Here is an 18,852-nt window from a genome sequence, read left to right as displayed (position 1 = left end):
AAAAGAAAAAGGTGTCAAATAGTGGGTCGGTGGCCTCGTACACATCAAACTGGGGGTCCTTGAAGTTTAAAAAGGCTGAGTTCATCACGGATTGTAGCCCTTTGTGAGACAGGGGTTCTCAACCCGTGGGTCGCGACCCCTCGGGGGGGTCGCCAAATTATTTTAGGGGGTCCCCAAATTATTTAAAAAAAAAAAAAGATTTTTTTATTTTATTTTTTTTTCACGATTTTTCAAAAATAGCAGACCTACAAGCTCGTAGCGCGCCACTCGGTGGCGCGCTATGAGCTTGTAGATCTGCTATTTTTAAATAGCTAAATTATAACAATGCTTAAAACACCAAAAGGGGTTCCCGCCCAAAATGGTTTAAGGTTATTGTAGCAGTCAATTTATATTGGGGGTCGGGAGGGGGCGGGGCGGGGGTCCCGAGACATTGCCAAAGCATTTCCGGGGGTCCCCGGCCAAAAACGTTGAGAACCCCTGCTTTAAGAGACAATAGAACCCAAAGGCATGTCCACAACCGAAGAGAATGCACAGAAACGATTTCATTGTCCAATCTGCACTTTTCTTGATGCCTCGTTATAAACCTTTTTTTTCAGGTTACTTTATTAAAATTCTTTGTGGTTTCTGTCCATTATCTTTACAGAGTCTATAGGACCAGTAAGTACCTCAGTCTTAGAATGGATTTCATGATCCTATTCTAGTGGAACACAGTTCTTTCACTGCGTTGAATGAAATCGTTACAATACCAACAACAATGCAGGAAATGTGTCTTAGCAAAGAATTTCAACACATTATCAAATGTATCAAATGAAGTACCTTTTTGATATATAGGCCAAGGAATACACACACACAACACATCCCCCCCCCATGGTAATACTAGCATTAAGGCACTAAGAGTCACTACAAACTGAAGAACCCCAATGTGTTGTGTGTGTATACTGCCTTGACTCAACTTAAACATTGCACCGTCGCAAACATGTGAGCTGGAATGTGACCCAGTAAAACCCTAAGGGGAAATGCGTAAACTTATGAGCAATATATTTTTTTGAAAAGGAGTAATAAGCAGTGGTGGACGAAGTACTCTACCCCAGTACAGTACTTGAGTCAAAGTACAGATACTCCTGGTCAAATTGTACTTGCTTAAAAAAAAAAGGTATTCAAAGGTAGCTTACATATTTTTAAAATAAGTATTTAAATCTACAAATTACAAAGTACATTCTATTGTTAATATCAATGCATTGCTGTAGGCCTATTGACATTTTGACATTTTCCAATAATAATTCAAAGATTCTCCAAAAATTCAATCAATACATTTTCAATAATAGTGAAAATGGCAGATACAAGCTCACATCTGCTATTTTTACTATATTTGAAATAGTGGTTAATTCATAATGTACCGATTTCCCCTTCCTATAAATGTAGGGGAGGGAGTCAAAAGTACAATATTTGTCTTTGAAATGTAGGAGTGAAAAGTCATAAGTATCGCAAAACACAAAATACTCAAGTAAGATTAGAGTGAGTACAGATATACGAAACATTTTACTTAAGTACAGTACTCACGGAAATGTACTTTACACTTTACTGTCCACCACTGGTAATAAGTGCATGTGTGACGCAAAAAATAAGAAAGAAATACAAAAAGACAAAGAGAGAAAGAAAAAAAGCAGCTGGTGAAGTCAATGACGGCAGTGGATTGAATGTCTTGCGTTTCCCTTTCTGTTTAGTCCTCATTTTCAGTCCCCTTAAGGATATCTATTTACACAAAAATATATTCAAATAAACGGAAATCTCTCTATACTGTACTGTATGCACACACAGTAAAAGTCCTCCCACAATCTTCAAACGCTTCCGTCATATAGTCTGGACTCTGGAGCAACGGGGAGCTCTGAAAATGAGGATAAAGCGGTTGTGACGCCTATACTCCCCACTTCCGTTTCATCTTTACAGTCGTGCAGGGGGGAAAAAAAGGAAGACATTTTCGTGAATGGCAATGATGAACAGATAACAGCTTCTGTTCTCTGCTTTTGGGAGGTGTAGTTCCAGACTATATAGCATTTGGAGGTTGTGAAATTACAATCCCTTTGGCTCTGCTCAAACACCTTCCAGTGTATGAGATTTGTATGAGCTAGGACAATCCTCAGAGTTATTTTGTCCATTTGTAACTCCTGTAAGCGTACAAATGAGCCTGAGAGTGCACAACATTGTACTCTCAGTTAAACTAAAGCTGCAATCCGGAGCGTAACAGTATTTGTATGTTACAACGTGACATCAGTGTACTCCATATGGGGATTCACAGATGTATTGATGTTTTGTGGACAACCACCGATCCGACCCAGTTCCCACTTTGTTCCAACATTGTTCCCATCGATTGGACGGTTCTTGAGAAGAAATCGAGAATAAAAATCTAGCTACCAACCGAAACAAGTGTAAATTCCTGATTAGACATATCGTCCAACGTCATAGACCCGTATGTCCAAAACTGTTACTTTTCAGGATTCAAATTCAAAAGCATCTGTTCCATTCTGGTCAAACAGAGTCAGGGTTCTGCTATTGTGCATGTTGGCTCACTGGAAACACTGCTAGTGGGTCTCAAAGTGTCCTTGAGTGGGTTCTAAATGGACCTGTACGAGAGTGTTGAGTGTACAAAGGGTCCATTTTGTACACTCTCAGAGTTATGGGGGTCCTTGAAAATTAAATACTGTACTTGTGCTGTACTGTACTGTACTAGCCCTCCTCCCTGGCCTGTGTGTGTCTGTGTCCCTGCACACTAAATGGAACAGAGCCTTAATTAGTATCATCGGTAACACCTGTGAAGGAAGTAGGGAAGCGGCCGGAAGTAGGAAGAGTTATGCACGGTGGATTGCAGCTTTAAAACTGAGGATTTCACTGTATACAAGAATAGTTACAGAGGCAGGCTGATGTCATAACGCAGGGGGGGGGGGGGGGGGTGAAACAAATACATAAAACAAAATCATCAGAAATGAGCCGAACGGTCAACGCGATCGCTCCACGGCTTGTTTTCATCCTCCCAAAACAACCTTTCGACAGGACTGGAAAAAAACATGTGAATACATTTTACAGTCCTGACCAGTCCGACTAAGAAATACATGCAGAAAAGTAATAAATGAGAAAATACAAAACATTACGTACATGATGTAAAAAAAGAAAGAAAGGAAAAAAAAAAAACATGTTAACATTAGTGCAAAGGGTGTACAAAAAACAAAACGACAAAACAACTATAAACAAAATGTATAGTAACACTGCACTGGAGTCATACATACACAGAGAAATACCGAGTTCATTTGACTCAATGTGTAAAAGTAGACGCTTATATTTAACACAATATTTGACTGTGTGTCTGTAAAATCCTGAGTGTTCATGTAACTCCAATATCGCACAAATGGAACCAAAAATGGTCTGTTATGATAACCCGTTATATGAACACTCACACATTTTACAGCGTATAGCATTGAAGGAAGGCGGAGGTGAGGGGTGACCTCACCATGACCCCTGTTTCTCCACCTGACCTTGCCATAACCCCTGACCTCCGTGACCACTGCATGGATCCAAACATGGAGCCCTGATTCGTAAACAAATCATGTGCACAGTTTTTTTTTATTTTTTGTATAATGATCAGATCAATCGATATTGATCTGGTGTCCCAAACAGCAGATCGGAGACATTTCCCCCACGTCTTTGTTTGTTAATTTATCAAAAGATAAAGACTATTACCGACGTACGAACGCTGTACACAAATGTAATTTGATGTTGTTTTCTTCTATTCTTTGTATATTGTATATCGCTCTGCCACTACTGGATACAATCAATGAACTTTGTCGCTTGCCAAAGATGTGACATGTGGTGTTGTTACTAGCCTGTAGAGCTGTACTTTCGGGTAAGAAACGATCGGTTTCTAGTCATTTGGGGATCCCCACTGTATGGTGACACCATTCCACTGTACGGTGACACCACACTGTACAAGTGTACAACCTTGGTGTTCCATTTTGGGGTGTGTCATTGGCAAACATAATATATAAACAATGACAATAGCAGAGCGACAAAGCTCACGACACATCGTAGTACGAGGATATAATGAGGATATAATTGCAGAGGAGCAAGTAGATGGGAAGAGGAACAGTCTGGATATGGACGGCAAGGGGTTGTCCTGTCTGATTGTGTTGCAGTGTGTGTGTGCACGTGTGCGTGCGTGTGTGTGTGTGTGTGTGCAAGCGAGCACACTCGTCAGTCTTTACAACACTTGGCTGCAGTCGGCACCCGTTCAAAGTCTCACACACTCGGCGTCCGTAATGTGCTCGTTTGTAAGGAAGGAAGGAATGCCTTGGGAAGTGTGTGTGTGTGTGTGTGTGTGTGTGTGTGTGTGTGTGTGTGTGTGTGTGTGTGTGTGTGTGTGTGTGTGTGTGTGTGTGTGTGTGTGTGTGTGTGTGTGTGTATGTGTGCGTGCGTGCATGAGTGTGTGCGCATGTATACATAAAAAAATGTGCAAAATGTATTTTCGGGGCTGGTCGGAGTGCGTAGCGTACCAACAAGGAATGATCAGGTTCTGTGATTGACACACATTCATTCATATCCACCAGTCTTGTGTGTGTGTGTGTGTGTGTGTGTGTGTGTGTGTGTGTGTGTGTGTGTGTGTGTGTGGTGGGGATTGTTTAGTGACAGCACAGGGGTTGGGGGGGTCCATCACTGCCAGGGCACCTTCCTGGAGGAGACCCCGCCCCCTAGCTCCCTGTCCTCCAGCATCTCGGCCGTGGGGGTGTGGCCCGGCGTAGCGGTGGGGGTGGAGCGGCAGGACGGCGGGAAGGGCAGCGTGGCGGCCGACGACGACACGGGCATGTCCAGGCTCTCCACGGAGTCGGAGAGGGCGGTGCCGCCGCGGGAAGGGGCCGGGGCGTTGCTCTCGTGCTGCGGACACAGGACGTAGCGGTTGGGGTGGTGCACCTCCACCGTGGTGACGGCGTCCAGGGCCTTCAGGCACAGCGGCGGCGAGGGGCCGGCGAGGGGCTCCCGGCCGCCCACGGCCCCGTGCAGGTGCTCCGAGGAGGACGACGACTCCTCCATGTTGACGTAGAGGATCTCGTCGGGGTCCTGCGTGTCGGGCAGGTCTTCCAGGGCCTTCTCCAGCTCGCAGCGCTGCGCCTTGAAGCTCGGCCGGTCCTTGGGGCTCAGCAGCCAGCAGGAGAACATCATCGAGTAGCTGCAGGCAGCGCACACAGCAAAGACCATTTAGAGTTTGTATTTTAGTTTTGATTTCATTTTGACTTTTTTTCGTTTTCAATAAGTTTAGTTTGTTGTGTATTTAATTTCATTACATTTCTTTACTTTTAGTCTAGTTTACAATTTACCATTTAGGCATTTAGCAGATGCTCTTAATCCAGAGCGATTTATAAGCAAACAACACATGGAAATAAAACAAATTGTTATCAAGAATCATAAGGAAGTAGAATATCTGTAGTATAATAATGTTAGTGTTTTTGTGTCTTTAGTGTAATGTTTGTAATTTGTCAGTGGCGAAGTTCCAATAGGTCAGGAAAAGTTGTGTAATATTGTAGTTCTTTTCAACTAAAATGGTCAGTTTTAGTCAATTATAATACATTTACTCTGGTATACAAGCACAAGAGTCACAATCTGAGTGTTTGTTGTGATCTCAGAGAAGTTAAACATTAACCCGTAAGGGTGTGCAGGGCTTCAAAGATCTCTAACAAATATTTGCATGGTTCCTTGAAAAGGCTGATTGAAGGGAAGAGGTGCTGCCTGGGATTAGATATTTACAAGAAAGTGTTTCATTCAACACCCACAGCAATTGATGAATAGGCCAGGATTTAGCACAGTTGGGTTAGAAAAGAAGAATGTCATGATGGTGAAGTGTGCCAGTTTAGCTTACTATGAGTCCTTCACAGAGCAAATACGTAAATAAAAGTAAAGGCTACATTTTCTGACCCAGAAGCAAATATTTGAGTTAAAACTGAAAGAATATATATTCAAAGATTTGCGCCACATTTTCACGAATTAAAAAAAAATTGCAGATCTACAAGCACTCGGTGCCGCGCTATGAGCTTGTAGATCTGCTATTTTTCAATAGCTAAAGTATAACATAATGCTTAAAACACCAAAAGGGGTTCCCATCCTAAATGTGTTAATTTGTAGCTGTGATCTGGACGTGAAAGCATTCAGACTCACATGTTGTCCAGACAGTCGGGCGGCTGCTTGAGACGGTTGCCCTGCCTCAGGTAGTCATAGATCTCACTGTTCTCCACGCCGGGGTACGGAGTCTGGCCCCGTGTGGCGATCTCCCACATGGTCACTCCAAACGACCACTAAGACACAGAGAGAGAGACCGAGAGAGAGAGAGAGAGAGAGAGAGAGAGAGAAAGAGAGAGAACAAAATTACATGAAAAAAGTGGAGGAAATAAGCGCAACATTGAGATAATAGGTTTGTTGTTGCGGTATACGCAGAGAGCCATGGGGTGGCGCCATAGTACACTGCTTGTCTGCAGTGGTGTAAAGTAACTATGTACATTTACTTAAGTACTATACTTTAGTACAATCTTCAAGTATTTGTACTTTACTTGCGTATTTAGACATACTGTAGCAGTATTCAAATTTTATACATTTCAAACTGGGGGTCCTTGAAATGAAAAGGGTGGAGGCAGGCAGGCACGCGCGCACGCGTACACACACACACACACACACACACACACACGCACACGTACCACATCACTCTTGGTGGTGTACACCCGGTCGGCCAGGCTCTCGATGGCGATCCACTTGACAGGCATCTTGGAGATGCGACCCTGCCTGTAATAATCTCCATTGTAGATCTTCTTAGACAGGCCGAAGTCTGCCACACACACATTCATATTCTCGTTCAGCCTGCAACACACAACACAACATTAACATTACTGTTACGCACTTGTGCAATTATGAAAACATATATAAACAAAAAAATAAATGAATAAAAGACGATCCCCCCAAAAAACAATACAATACAATACAATACAATACCATTGTTTATAATTGAAAATAATTTATCAACAAGCTCTACAAGGTTGAACGTATCAAACTAGGGATCTTTGAGAATAATATAACAATGTTGAGAATTACTGATCTACAATTTCATTTGACTATTCCTTCCTTTTTGTCTCCATCTCAGTCTTAGCAGTATGGGTCAGGAGAGGAGAGGAATACTGTCCTGTGGGTCAACAAAAGAGGAACCATGCAGCAAGAGAAAGAGAACAGAGGAAGTGCCAATAGCAGAAGTCGGAGGAGATCATGTGACTCACATGCAGTTCCTGGCAGCCAGGTCTCTGTGGATGAAGTTCTTTTGGCTGAGGTACTCCATTCCCCGGGCGATGTCCGCCATGAACTTCACCAGCATCTGAGACGGGAGGTACTAGAGGACGACACACACACACCACCTCATTTAACCTCACTTATCTTAACTAACATCTACTAGAGGACGACACACACACAGCACCTCAGTTAACCTCACTTATCTTAACTAACCGATATTGTCCTTCTAATACATGGGGAGACCTTCATTTGTCTATAAGTTATTTCATGCATGGATTTTATGATTTGAATGCATTTGCATGGACAGCTCTCCCATGCAAAAGAGATTATAATCTCAAATGGGACTATTCCTAATAAATATAGATCAAATAAAATACATGGATTTACAGGACTCCTTTAAAAAGATAACCCTAACCCCTATTCATGGGGTAACATTTCAGCACTTTTGGTGGTGTTTGAGAAACATATTTTTGCTAAGCGTTAGCATTACTGCAACAAATACTTACTGACATAATGTTGAATATTGTGATGTTGTTTCCCCTACTGTGGGAATTCACCAAACTGTACATGTTGTAATGTCCTTTGTACAGCAGGGGGCACTAGAACACCTGTGTATGTGAGGCCACTACTAAACAAAGCAGTGTACAGGGCCTGTACTACAGGCCCACAGTGGAGACGAGACTGGGCCAGAACCATATCGTTCCGAAGCCTGTGTAACCCCCCCTCCCCCGCTCCAGTCGGCATGGTGCAGTCCGTTCCACCCCTACTCCTCCTCTTATACATGGAGCAGTCCGTTCCACAGGGAGTCACAGAGTTCTACACTATTGTGGTTTTGGAAACGTTTGGCCCTAAATGAAGCATTTCAACATGCTGCAGTATGTGGACGCCTTGTTTTCATCTGGCTGCTGTTCCTCCACCCAGAGAGCTCTTAAGGGACCTGTAGCGTACTGTACTGTAGTACTTTAGTGTCTACTACTGTAGTAACACCCCACTTACAAACTAGGATGGAAGATGTAGTATAGTCTTACTCTGAAGTTATACCACAATGTAGAAATAATCTATTTAAAGGGTTTTTACTGTAGTATTTGCAAGTATTTGCATCAAAATATAGTATTTGCGACCAAAGGTCGCAGTTAACTATGGAATCGAGCATTTCCCGTCAGTTAGTGTGTTGGGCACCATATATGGTGCCCAGGTCTCGTGACATCATGTGACGTCATCAGGGATGGAGATGTCCATTCAAATTCAAATGTTATTAGTGCAGCCGCGCCCGGCAGCCGTGAAAACTAGAGTTCTCAACAGGCCCGAAAATTAAGGCTCGGTCCTACCTGGGCCCTCATCAAACCCTGTACACTCAAGAGAATGTCCCCGCTACCACCCTTAGATCTCTATATACTGTATGGAGCTGAACTGTTCTGACATTCCATATGTTGATCTGACCTCATCAAACCCTGTACACTCAAGACACGCTCCTTATATGGCCAGTACAGAATTTATTCCATGTTGATCTGACCCCCCATGCCAAAGCGCGAGCGCTCGCAGTCTGCCGCCAACAAGGCGGATGCGTGCACGCGACCTTGCTCCGCTTCTCGGCCTCAGTGTTGCCGTTATAGTAGGCTATAGTTTGTTGATTACTTACTTTGATGCAGTAATGGTCTTTATCTTTCCTTTCTTTCTATTTTATTGTAGGTTTTAAAACAAAAGATTAACCTACAGTATAATAATAAATACACAATCATTTATGACTTAATAATGTTTGCCTCTGAGATGTAGTGGAGTACTGTAGATGTTAAGTACCACAGCATTGTACTTAAGTGCAGTACTTGAGTAACGGCAGCATATACTTTCCACCACAACTTACAGCAGTTAATCGAGTGATAATCACAGCAGTACTCTCTCTCTCTCTCTCCGTTTGCATAGTGTGTGACTGTGTGTTGTCACAGAGTTACGGGTGGGTACTGTGTAGTTAGTAGGTAATTCACCTCTGAACGTGTCAAACCGGTTCACAGTTCACTTTCACATCCATGGTTAAATTAGAAACACTCTGTGATTCACTGCGTAGAAAGTCATTCACGTTCATGTTGACATTCGGATTCCATTCTGTTGACACACTCTTAATGCATCTATTTGTAATCCATCTGTAACTCAGAGAGCGTTCAAATGTAACAGGTCCATTTGGCTACATTTGTACGCTCATTGAGTTAGACATGACTCAGGGAAATAGGGTCATGACAAAGGAACAAATAGATACATGAATGCTGATGATTTGATGTGCACCTTGTGTTTGTGCGCGTTTCAGCGCACGCGTGTGTGTGTGTGTGTGTGTGTGTACGTGCGTGTGTGTGTGCGCAACTAAGTAGATTTACTTAAGTACTGTACTTAAGTACAATTTTGAGGTATTTGTACTTTACTTGAGTATTTCCAATTTCCAATACTTTTACTTCTACTCCACTACATCTCGGATCCAAATGTTGTACTTTTACTCGACTACAATTATATGAAAACTTGAGTTACTCTAGTTACTTTGTAGATTTTCATTATCATTACTTCAGCCCTATGTACATTTCGGCCATTTGAAAATAGCCGATCTACAAGATCACAATGTGTCGCAATGCGGCGCATAGTGTCACAGACGTGCGTGCGGACGTGTGTGCAGCAGACACTCACCACAGGACAGTCTCCGAGGCGTGAGTACAGCAGGTAGCTGTGCAGGTCTCCATGCTTCATGTAAGGCAGGATGACAACGGGGGAGGGGTAGCCCTCGCTCTCCACCGTCTGCAGACACACACCTGTCAACACACACATTTTTCAGATATCATAAGTTGAGCCTTGATTCACAGACGGATGAAAGAATGCATGATGTCAGATATGATGGTGGAAAAACTAAAACACACGATTACGTTGGTTATGTTTTTGATTGGAATGAGTGTTTGAACAGGGCCGTTTTGCACAGGCAAGCTATAGGCAAATGCCAATGTTCTGTCAATAGCAATACTGATGCTGTACCTTGAGATAGCTGTAGGAGCACACCTGTGTCACATATGACATACGCAATGACATTAATTTGTGATGAGTTAACTAATCTGGAACATTGCCTCTGTCTGAAATGATATTGCTGTAAACTGCAGTTTAACAATCCAGTTTGCTGCGAGAGTGAGGTCTAGCCAACACCAACTCGGGATTCCTGGATCGCTGCCCTCCACAATTTCCTATCCAACATCAGGTTCTTGAGCTCTTCAGTGTTGTCAGCCAAGCTGTCGCACCGCAGCATGTCTACATAGGTGGTACGCTTCTTTACAATTTCTTAACAATCCAAACTTGTACAAAGGCATTGTTCTCTCACCCAGGAGTCTCATGACATTCTGGTGGTCGAACTCCTTCATGCAGGCTGCTTCCTTGAGGAAGTCCTCCATCTCGGTGCGCGTGCAAATGGCAACTGAAGAGGAGAGGAGTTGTTTTACATACTAGTTGATATCTAACAGGAATATCAGTTGCTATTTGTTTAAACTTATATGGTGGTTAGGAATGTGTTAAAAGGAATAATTTCATGAACAGCTGAATTTCATGAACTGGTATTTACCGTAGTATGCTTTCAAATATTGTATATAGTGTAACAATCCTCATTGTTATGGAGTACTTACTCTTCATGGTTTTCACAGCGACTTTGAGCATAGTTTCTTCGTGGGTCAACAGTCCCTCCATGACGGAGCCAAATTCTCCTGCAAACAAAAAAGCAAACAAATGTTTCAGACGCTTCCTGCCTGGCACACTCTCTAAAGCAACCGGTTCTTAACTCTCTGCTCCTGGGGGTCCCAGACCGCCATTGTACCAAACAACTACACTACAGCATTCACATGCTGACCAGCTGGAAGTGACTCCCAAGTGGAAGCCAACTTCAATGCGTGTCCCCGGGACCAGTGGGGCGGGAGCTGAACCCACTGGTCTAAATGGTACGACTGGCATGATGTGTGTCGGAGCTGCCTTTCTCACTGTGGCTTAGAATCTGCTGACAGACTTGAGATGAGCAGAATGCATGCAAGCACAAGCATATGCACACAAATAATACAACAAAGACAAATGAGGAATGCCTAATATGTTGACAAATGTTATGGCTACATACATATGCACATATGTACATACCTTACATAAGTACCTAATGTACTGTAGGTACATACTTCCCACTGTACATGAACTTAAAGCTAAATTACATGTTGGTAGAGAGTTTGCGTCTTGTAGATACAATTGGTGGGAAAATATAAAATGGGTAGCACACCTCAAACTTCAAGTTAAAGGCGACAAAAATGTTAACATATTAATTAGGGCTCACATCACAAACAAACACTTTCTGCAAAGAGCCTTTGTCGGAGCGTTTACAGCACACATGTTCAGTTGTAATGTGAGCCAAAAAATACGTAGAAATACGAGTATTTTTCTACCACTTTGGCATAGTTGGCAAGGCAACTACCCAACACAAATTGAAACCTCTAACACCAACGCCCTTTTTTGTTGTTGACAGGTTAGGACAGGTTTAGAACTAAACTTACCCTCTCCCAGGGTCTTTCCCAGGGTTAGTTTATGTCTGTCCACCATCACGTCCTGTAGCTTCTGTTTGAGTTCATCACTGATGCCCAGGGTGTTCACTGAAGACATCAAACACAATGGACCAGAACGTCAGTAGACTATAGATCACTGGTTATGGTCATAGGGTCCAGGGACCCTTCAGGGGCTCCCAGCTAAATTATTGATAGTTTTGAAGTCATAAGATTTTCTCTGGTCAGTTAGAACAGCTGTGTATCTCAGAATTCAGTTCAAAACAAAAACAGAGAGGTAGGCCTACAGTACCGCTCCAAATTCAACGCTGCAGGGTCCAAGCGTCAAGAATATTTTGAAACAACAGCTTTGTCACAAACATTATGTAAATATAAAATGCATAAATAAATATATTTCTGGTAAGTAAGTAAGTAAATAAGTAAGTAAGTAAGTAAATAAATAGGTTTAGGATCCATGTGCCTCCTCTGCACAGCTGTTTAGGATCCATTCATCTGGGATTCGGTCAGAACTAAACAGATCACAGCTGTACAGTTTATACGTTATGAAATCACAATGTTGAGTCCGATGTTGTTGACTTTGTACAATTGTTCTTCTAAATGACAAATGTTTGTTTTGTGTTTATTTGGCTCCGACAATAATTACAGTTCTTTCGTGAATATGCAAACATTCAGCCCAAATGAGTAGGTAAATATGCTGACTACCATCACCGTGTAAGCATGCTTCTGTTTTGTTTTGTTTTACATGCATCTTGGTTGAGCGGTGGATGTTTCTGTGTGTGGGTCTCCCACACTGGAGACCCAGGTTTGAATCCCAGGTAGGACATACAGTACAGTACAGTGTACAGTGTGAGTGAGTGACATGGAGTCTAAATGAGGCTGGGCTTCAGTGTCAGAAAACAATGCGCTGCATCTACAGACATGTTCTAACAACCTGGGACCCCGCAGGGTTTGGAGATGGGGCCTATTTCGAATAAGTGGGACGATAAATAGCATCAACATGCATGCACACACACACACACACACACACACACACACACACACACACACAGTGCATACAGACAATCCACTCTCCCATATTTGCAAGGAGCTCTTTTCAGCCACTTGATCACTATCTCTCTCTTCTCATGTTACCATCCAACTTTTCACCTTTTTTTCCATTATTATTTCTCTCCTCTTTTCTCCCTCGTATTGGCCCCTTTATGGCGGTCAGCGAGACCAGGCTTGTGAATGAGGCCCGCCCCAAATTGTGGATTTACAACACACACACACACACACACACACACACACACACACACACACACACACACACACACACACACACACACACACACACACACACACACACACACACACACACACACACACACACACACACACACACACACACACACACACACACACACACACAAGGGGGACAGTGTCAGCACTTGAATGTGACTGGGAGCTCTTTGAAACGTGACCCTGGTGTGCCGCCAGAACAGGTATTCATGTCTGTGATAGCAAGAACTCAGCTGAGGCAAAAAACACTGACAAGACCCATGTGTGTGTGTGTGTGTGTGTGTTTGTGTGCGTGCGTGAGTGCGTGCGTGCGTGCACCTGTATTACTATTATGTGTGAGTAAAATGGCTATGCAAGTAGAGTTTGAGAAATACTGAAAAAGACATTGTGAGGACAATGTTCTGGTCCTCACAAAAGAAGTGGCTGTTCTATGGTTAAAAAAGCTATTAGAAACGTGTGTGTTCCGCCAGCTGTATCTATTGAGTTCACCACACTCTAAACTAGATTTCACAGGGTGAGACGTGGCTCCCAGTGCATTTAGCCTGCATGAAGGCTCAATGTGATGATGGTACAGGCAGATAAAAAGGCCACTTTTCTGGCGTATAGAAGGTGTAGTGTTGTGGCTAAAGCTGCGCTGACTTTGTCGCTAGCCGGCTGTTTTCACAGCTGTGTGGGGAACAGATTTACAGTAACCCTTTCCCTACGAAAGAAAAGTAACTTTTAAAAAAACACCCCAACCCAAGGACATGAGGTCGGTCCTGTTGAAATACCATCAGTACATAATACTGATCAGTACATAAGAGAGTGCACACATGTAACCGCACTCTCAGTTACAAATGGATAAATTACCATGTTTTTTTTTCTTGAATTATAATTGTCATAATGTTGACACAAAAGGGTGCTGTAGGAGATTTAAAAAAAAAACTTTGGTAGAAAATACTTGACACAATGACACCACCATACTCTATCTATCTATCAATCAATCAATCAATCAATCAATCAATCAATCAATCAATCAATCAATCAATCAATCAATCAATCAATCTATCTATCTATCTATCTGGCTGTCTGTCTAGCTGAGGGACAGACATGTCCTACTATAGAGGGACAGACATGTCTTGCCATAGAGGGGGGACAGTTGGGACAGACATGCAGAGACAGGGGACTCACAGGTAGCTTCGGTGGTCCTGCGGCTGTAGGTGCGGCGTGCACGGTAGCGCACCACCATCTCCCCACTCTCCATCATGGGCTCGAATGCCTCCCTGCGCACACACATGGAATGCATTGAAAGTCATGTTGTTGATGAAATGTCTTTATGTTATGCTCTGCTCTGGGGTTTGTTGTTGTTATCAGAGATGTGTCTCGGTGCACAGATCATCTGAGATATCAAATGTGATATGATATCAGATGATCACATGAGCAGAGCCACACCGCCATACTAAATGCAATAACTTTGATATAAATGGTTAATGGTCATTCTGAAGTGTTTCAATGAACCACTGTCATACAAATAATCAGTTCAGTTCTTGTACGGTTCTTTAGAGGTTCCCTACTGGTTCTTCATCTCAGTTTAGACACTTCTATCGATTCTATGAAGCACAATTTGACAAAGTTGCTACATAGAACCTTTAAGATAGGCGATATATACAGTATAATAGGTTCCCTATGGTTACAAGCCAAAGAAACATTTAGTGATATTTAGCACTATTTGTGTTTAGAGTATACAGTAAATAAATAAGCAATCCCTCTTCACTGTAGCAGAGCCACAGCACAGCTGTATAAGAGTTGCCTCTTTACACCCTAATTGGAAAGAATGTCTTAATGGTGGCGTTTGGTCTGCTTCTTATGCCATCCAAATGCATAAGAATGCATGGAAGGCTGTGGCTTGAAAACATGTCTTCTCTCTCTCTGTGTCTTTGGGTTTGGCTACAGCCCAGCAGAAAGACAGACACAGTATAACAGTCCACTGAACTCACCCGAAGCGTGTCTCCTTGCGCCGGAGCTTGGCCACGTAGACGGCCATCAGCGCGGCGATGGCCACGGCGATGGAGACCGCCATCACCACGTACCACCAGTGCCACGAGAACGCAGGGGGCGTGGACAGACCTGTGGGAGGGGGGGGAGAGAGAGAGCATTTTATTTGTAGTGCACCTTTCACAGACACAAAGTGCTTCACACGTTTAACCACGTAAACCCCATATGGATGACCGGAATCCCTCAGGGCTCTATACTGTAGGGTGTTTTTCTGTTTTCTGTTATTGTGGGGAAAAGCTTTCGCTGACAATAGCGGATAACGGTGGAGAGAGAGAGAGCGAGAGAGAGAGAGAGAGAGAGAGAGTAGTAGGCTGTACACACAGGCCTCTTTTCCACTAGGGTTGAACCGGTTCAGTTATTTTTTGCCGCCTATATTGAACCAGTTCAGACTGCTTCCACTGAAAATGAATTGGTTCAGAACTCTAAATGTTCATTCAAAGCATGAAAACGCCAGCATTCATGGTAGTATCCTTCAGGTGCTGTTTTTCAGACACGGCAATGAGCAGCACACGAACGTGTCACGGTAGAAAACATTGCAGACTAGCAAGCTACACAGCTGCACCAAACATAGGCGTGTCTAGAGCCAAGGGCATGCCAATTTATAAGCATGATAGACAGTATTGACACACCTCAAATCCAACACGAAACCCATAGTCCCATACTAATTTGATTAGATGCAGCTGTGTTTGCTTACATGTGTTCTGTAAGGTCAGTGTTATGCAGCCTGCCGTGTTTCACCCTGCATTAGTTTTTAACCTGAGGTGGAAAACAAAGGGCAAAATCTGCCTATAGGGTTTCATGCCCCTTTAATGAACCGTAAACGGACTACTACTTGTGGCTGAGTTGGCATTCCTTTGCGTGCAATGTGTACACAGTATATCCATGACACCAATCACAGCACCTTGTCCTGATTCAGTGTTCCTACAGTGGACATGGCAGATTGGACATGGCACTTCTCCATTGGAGGCTGAATTAAGACCTGGATGTTTGAACCCGGCGGCCCTGTTTTCGTCAGTGCTAAACCCCTTATCCCTAAACGCCTTTTTTTAATTATTTTTTAAAAGTTCAAATAGCCGGTCTACAGCACAACGTGTTGATATAGATCGGCTAGTTGAACAATTTTAAAATGTTTAAAAAAGTAAAAAAAAGTTTAGGCATAAGGGGTTTAGCACTGACGAAAACAGGGCCCCTTGTCTTTCATTGTATTGATGCTATATTTTGTCAACAAAACCATTGTGTGCATTGCTACTTTGTCTCAATCTCCAGCCCCACTGCTTCCACTGCCAAACATACAACATCCCCCTATCCTCTCCTCTCTCTCATTCTTGTGGTGTGAATAGTGCGTCTGACTCTATTAGACTAAGCAAACAGAGATGCTACAGAGCCTCAGTCACTTCTAAATATTTATGGAGCGCATCCCCCCCATCCCCCTTCCTTTCATCTCAGTTTCTCCCAGCAGTCATCCTCTCTTCTCCTCTCTCTCTTCCTTCCCTTATTTCTCCTGGAGATTCATATGAAGGGAAGTAGCGTTTTAAAGACAGCAGAATGAGAAGTGCTTCTGCCATGTGAGGAAAGCACCGTGAGATCACTTCCACTGTGTGTGCGTGTGTGTGTGTGTGTGTGTGTGTGTGTGTGTGTGTGTGTGTGTGTGTGTGTGTGTGTGTGTGTGTGTGTGTGAGAGAGAGAAAGAGAGTATCACTTGAATCAACTGTTACTCACCTCTAGACTTCTCCATTCCTGAAAGAAAGAAGCAGATCATAACATTATGGTTTATTGTTTTCAGGTTGATTACCACTTCCATTTCAGAGAAAAAGAAAGTACAAAAAAACAAAACAAAAACAAAACATGTACTTATTCTTTTGTGAGCTCCTGGCTTAAACACATCTCAAAACTATGACTTTGACATCAAAGGGAAGGCGATATCTATTTCAGTATGCCTATTGTTTTCCCTGAAGATGAAATAAACCTTCAAATTATGGCCTTCAAATGTTGACGTTCAACAAACAGTGTTCTATGTCAGTAGACATCTTTCATTTAATTGTTTAATTGTTTCTTATTTTATTTTATTTTTATGGCATAGTGTCCAGATAGGTCAGTCGGTAGAGAACTCTGAGCACATGGGTTTGATCCTGGGCACCGCCAACTCAGCGTATGAGTAGGTCAAGGTCATGGGTTTGATCCTGGGCACCGCCAACTCAGCGTATGAGTAGGTCAAGGTCATGGGTTTGATCCTGGGCACCGCCAACTCAGCGTATGAGTAGGTCAAGGTCATGGGTTTGATCCTGGGCACCGCCAACTCAGCGTATGGGTAGGTCAAGGTCATGGGTTTGATCCTGGGCACCGCCAACTCAGCGTATGAGTAGGTCAAAGTCATGGGTTTGATCCTGGGCACCGACAACTCAGCGTATGAGTAGGTCAAGGTCATGGGTTTGATCCTGGGCACCGCCAACTCAGCGTATGAGTAGGTCAAAGTCATGGGTTTGATCCTGGGCACCGCCAACTCAGCGTATGAGTAGGTCAAGGTCATGGGTTTGATCGGATATTGTACTATTGTGATATGGCATAAGTGTCATTTGAAAATAAATATCGGATTGGGAAAAATCGGCTCAAAATCGAATGATCCGAGCAAAACAACGTGATTGGGACATCCCTAATCGCAATGATTATGTCTACTTTTGTTTCACAAGTTGATGGACTGGGTCTGATTTTGATTGTGTTAATGAACTTATTACTGTTATTAGATTGGGTTTTAGCCTCCTGTGGACAGGTGAGGAAGGTGAATGATGAAGATACTCACCAGGGGTGATGAGGGTGAGGGTCTGAATGGGCGTGCAGGGTCCTTGCCCCGCCCCCGTGTACGAACACACCCTGAACGACACGTTGGACAGGGGGAGGGACAGGTTGATTGACCACTCTGTGTCCAATCCCGTGTCCAGAAGAACCTGTTGACCAAAAAAAAAATCTATTCACATTCAAAAATCACACCCACAACTGAGCGGTGCAACTATACGTGTGTGTGTGTGTGTGTGTGTGTGTGTGTGTGTGTGTGTGTGTGACCAGCTGCAGGGGTCAATGGGTCGTGCTCAGACATAGCGACACATACACATACACAGTCACTCATAGGAGCGGTTGGCACTGAGGTGCTAATTTACGAGAAAAGAAAAAAAAACGTTATGCATGGAGATAAGAGGTTTCTTGCTACTGTACCTGCTCCGTGTTAGGAGTGGTGTATTCCAGCAGGTATCCCTGCAGGTCACCATTGAGCTTGCCAGGAGGTTGAGTCCAGGCCACCAACACGTCGGTCCCGTTCAGGACGGCGCTCACGTTGGCTGGAGGGTTGTCTGGCACTGAAACACACACCACACCACACCAGTCACTAGCCACTCACTGAACAAGGCATGTTCACAGTACACACAGTGTTATGTAGGGGCCAACAGGTTTCAAAATGGAGTGTGCTGTGCGGAAAAAAGTAAATAATAAAAACAAAACTAAAATAGTTTAAAAAAATAACAAAAATAATGACACTGTCGCAACATTTTTTTAGTTAATTTCACACAACAGGGAGCAGCAGCAGCCAGAGTCTATGTGGTCATGTCGGGGTGTTCCCTGCAAGGGGAAGGTTTGGGGTAACCTGGCTGATGACCATCTGTGATCTCTGCCTACCAAAACATCTGGTGACGTC

At 43.4% G+C, this 18,852-nt stretch overlaps 1 protein-coding gene across 1 annotated transcript in view; it reads right to left on the bottom strand.

The window, feature by feature from the left end:
- Positions 1–4,346: 4,346 nt before the first annotated feature.
- axl (AXL receptor tyrosine kinase) overlaps positions 4,347–18,852 on the bottom strand; it is a 50,924-nt gene continuing 36,418 nt past the window's right edge. The window contains exons 8-20 of the mRNA XM_079513607.1: positions 18,378–18,517; positions 17,968–18,112; positions 16,890–16,907; positions 15,113–15,242; positions 14,307–14,398; positions 11,853–11,948; positions 10,950–11,027; positions 10,652–10,744; positions 9,976–10,097; positions 7,299–7,408; positions 6,729–6,888; positions 6,196–6,332; positions 4,347–5,212 (exon numbers count right to left, since the gene is read on the bottom strand). Of these exons, the coding sequence (XP_079369733.1) occupies positions 4,699–5,212; positions 6,196–6,332; positions 6,729–6,888; positions 7,299–7,408; positions 9,976–10,097; positions 10,652–10,744; positions 10,950–11,027; positions 11,853–11,948; positions 14,307–14,398; positions 15,113–15,242; positions 16,890–16,907; positions 17,968–18,112; positions 18,378–18,517 (1,835 nt within the window). The 3' untranslated portion in view covers positions 4,347–4,698. The remainder of the gene's footprint in view (positions 5,213–6,195; positions 6,333–6,728; positions 6,889–7,298; positions 7,409–9,975; positions 10,098–10,651; positions 10,745–10,949; positions 11,028–11,852; positions 11,949–14,306; positions 14,399–15,112; positions 15,243–16,889; positions 16,908–17,967; positions 18,113–18,377; positions 18,518–18,852) is intronic.

Source organism: Electrona antarctica (assembly GCF_951216825.1).
Source record: "Electrona antarctica genome assembly, chromosome: 11".
NCBI classification, from domain to species: domain Eukaryota; kingdom Metazoa; phylum Chordata; class Actinopteri; order Myctophiformes; family Myctophidae; genus Electrona; species Electrona antarctica.
Note: the sequence above shows the minus strand (reverse complement) of the source record. Positions and strands in the feature narration are given on the sequence as shown.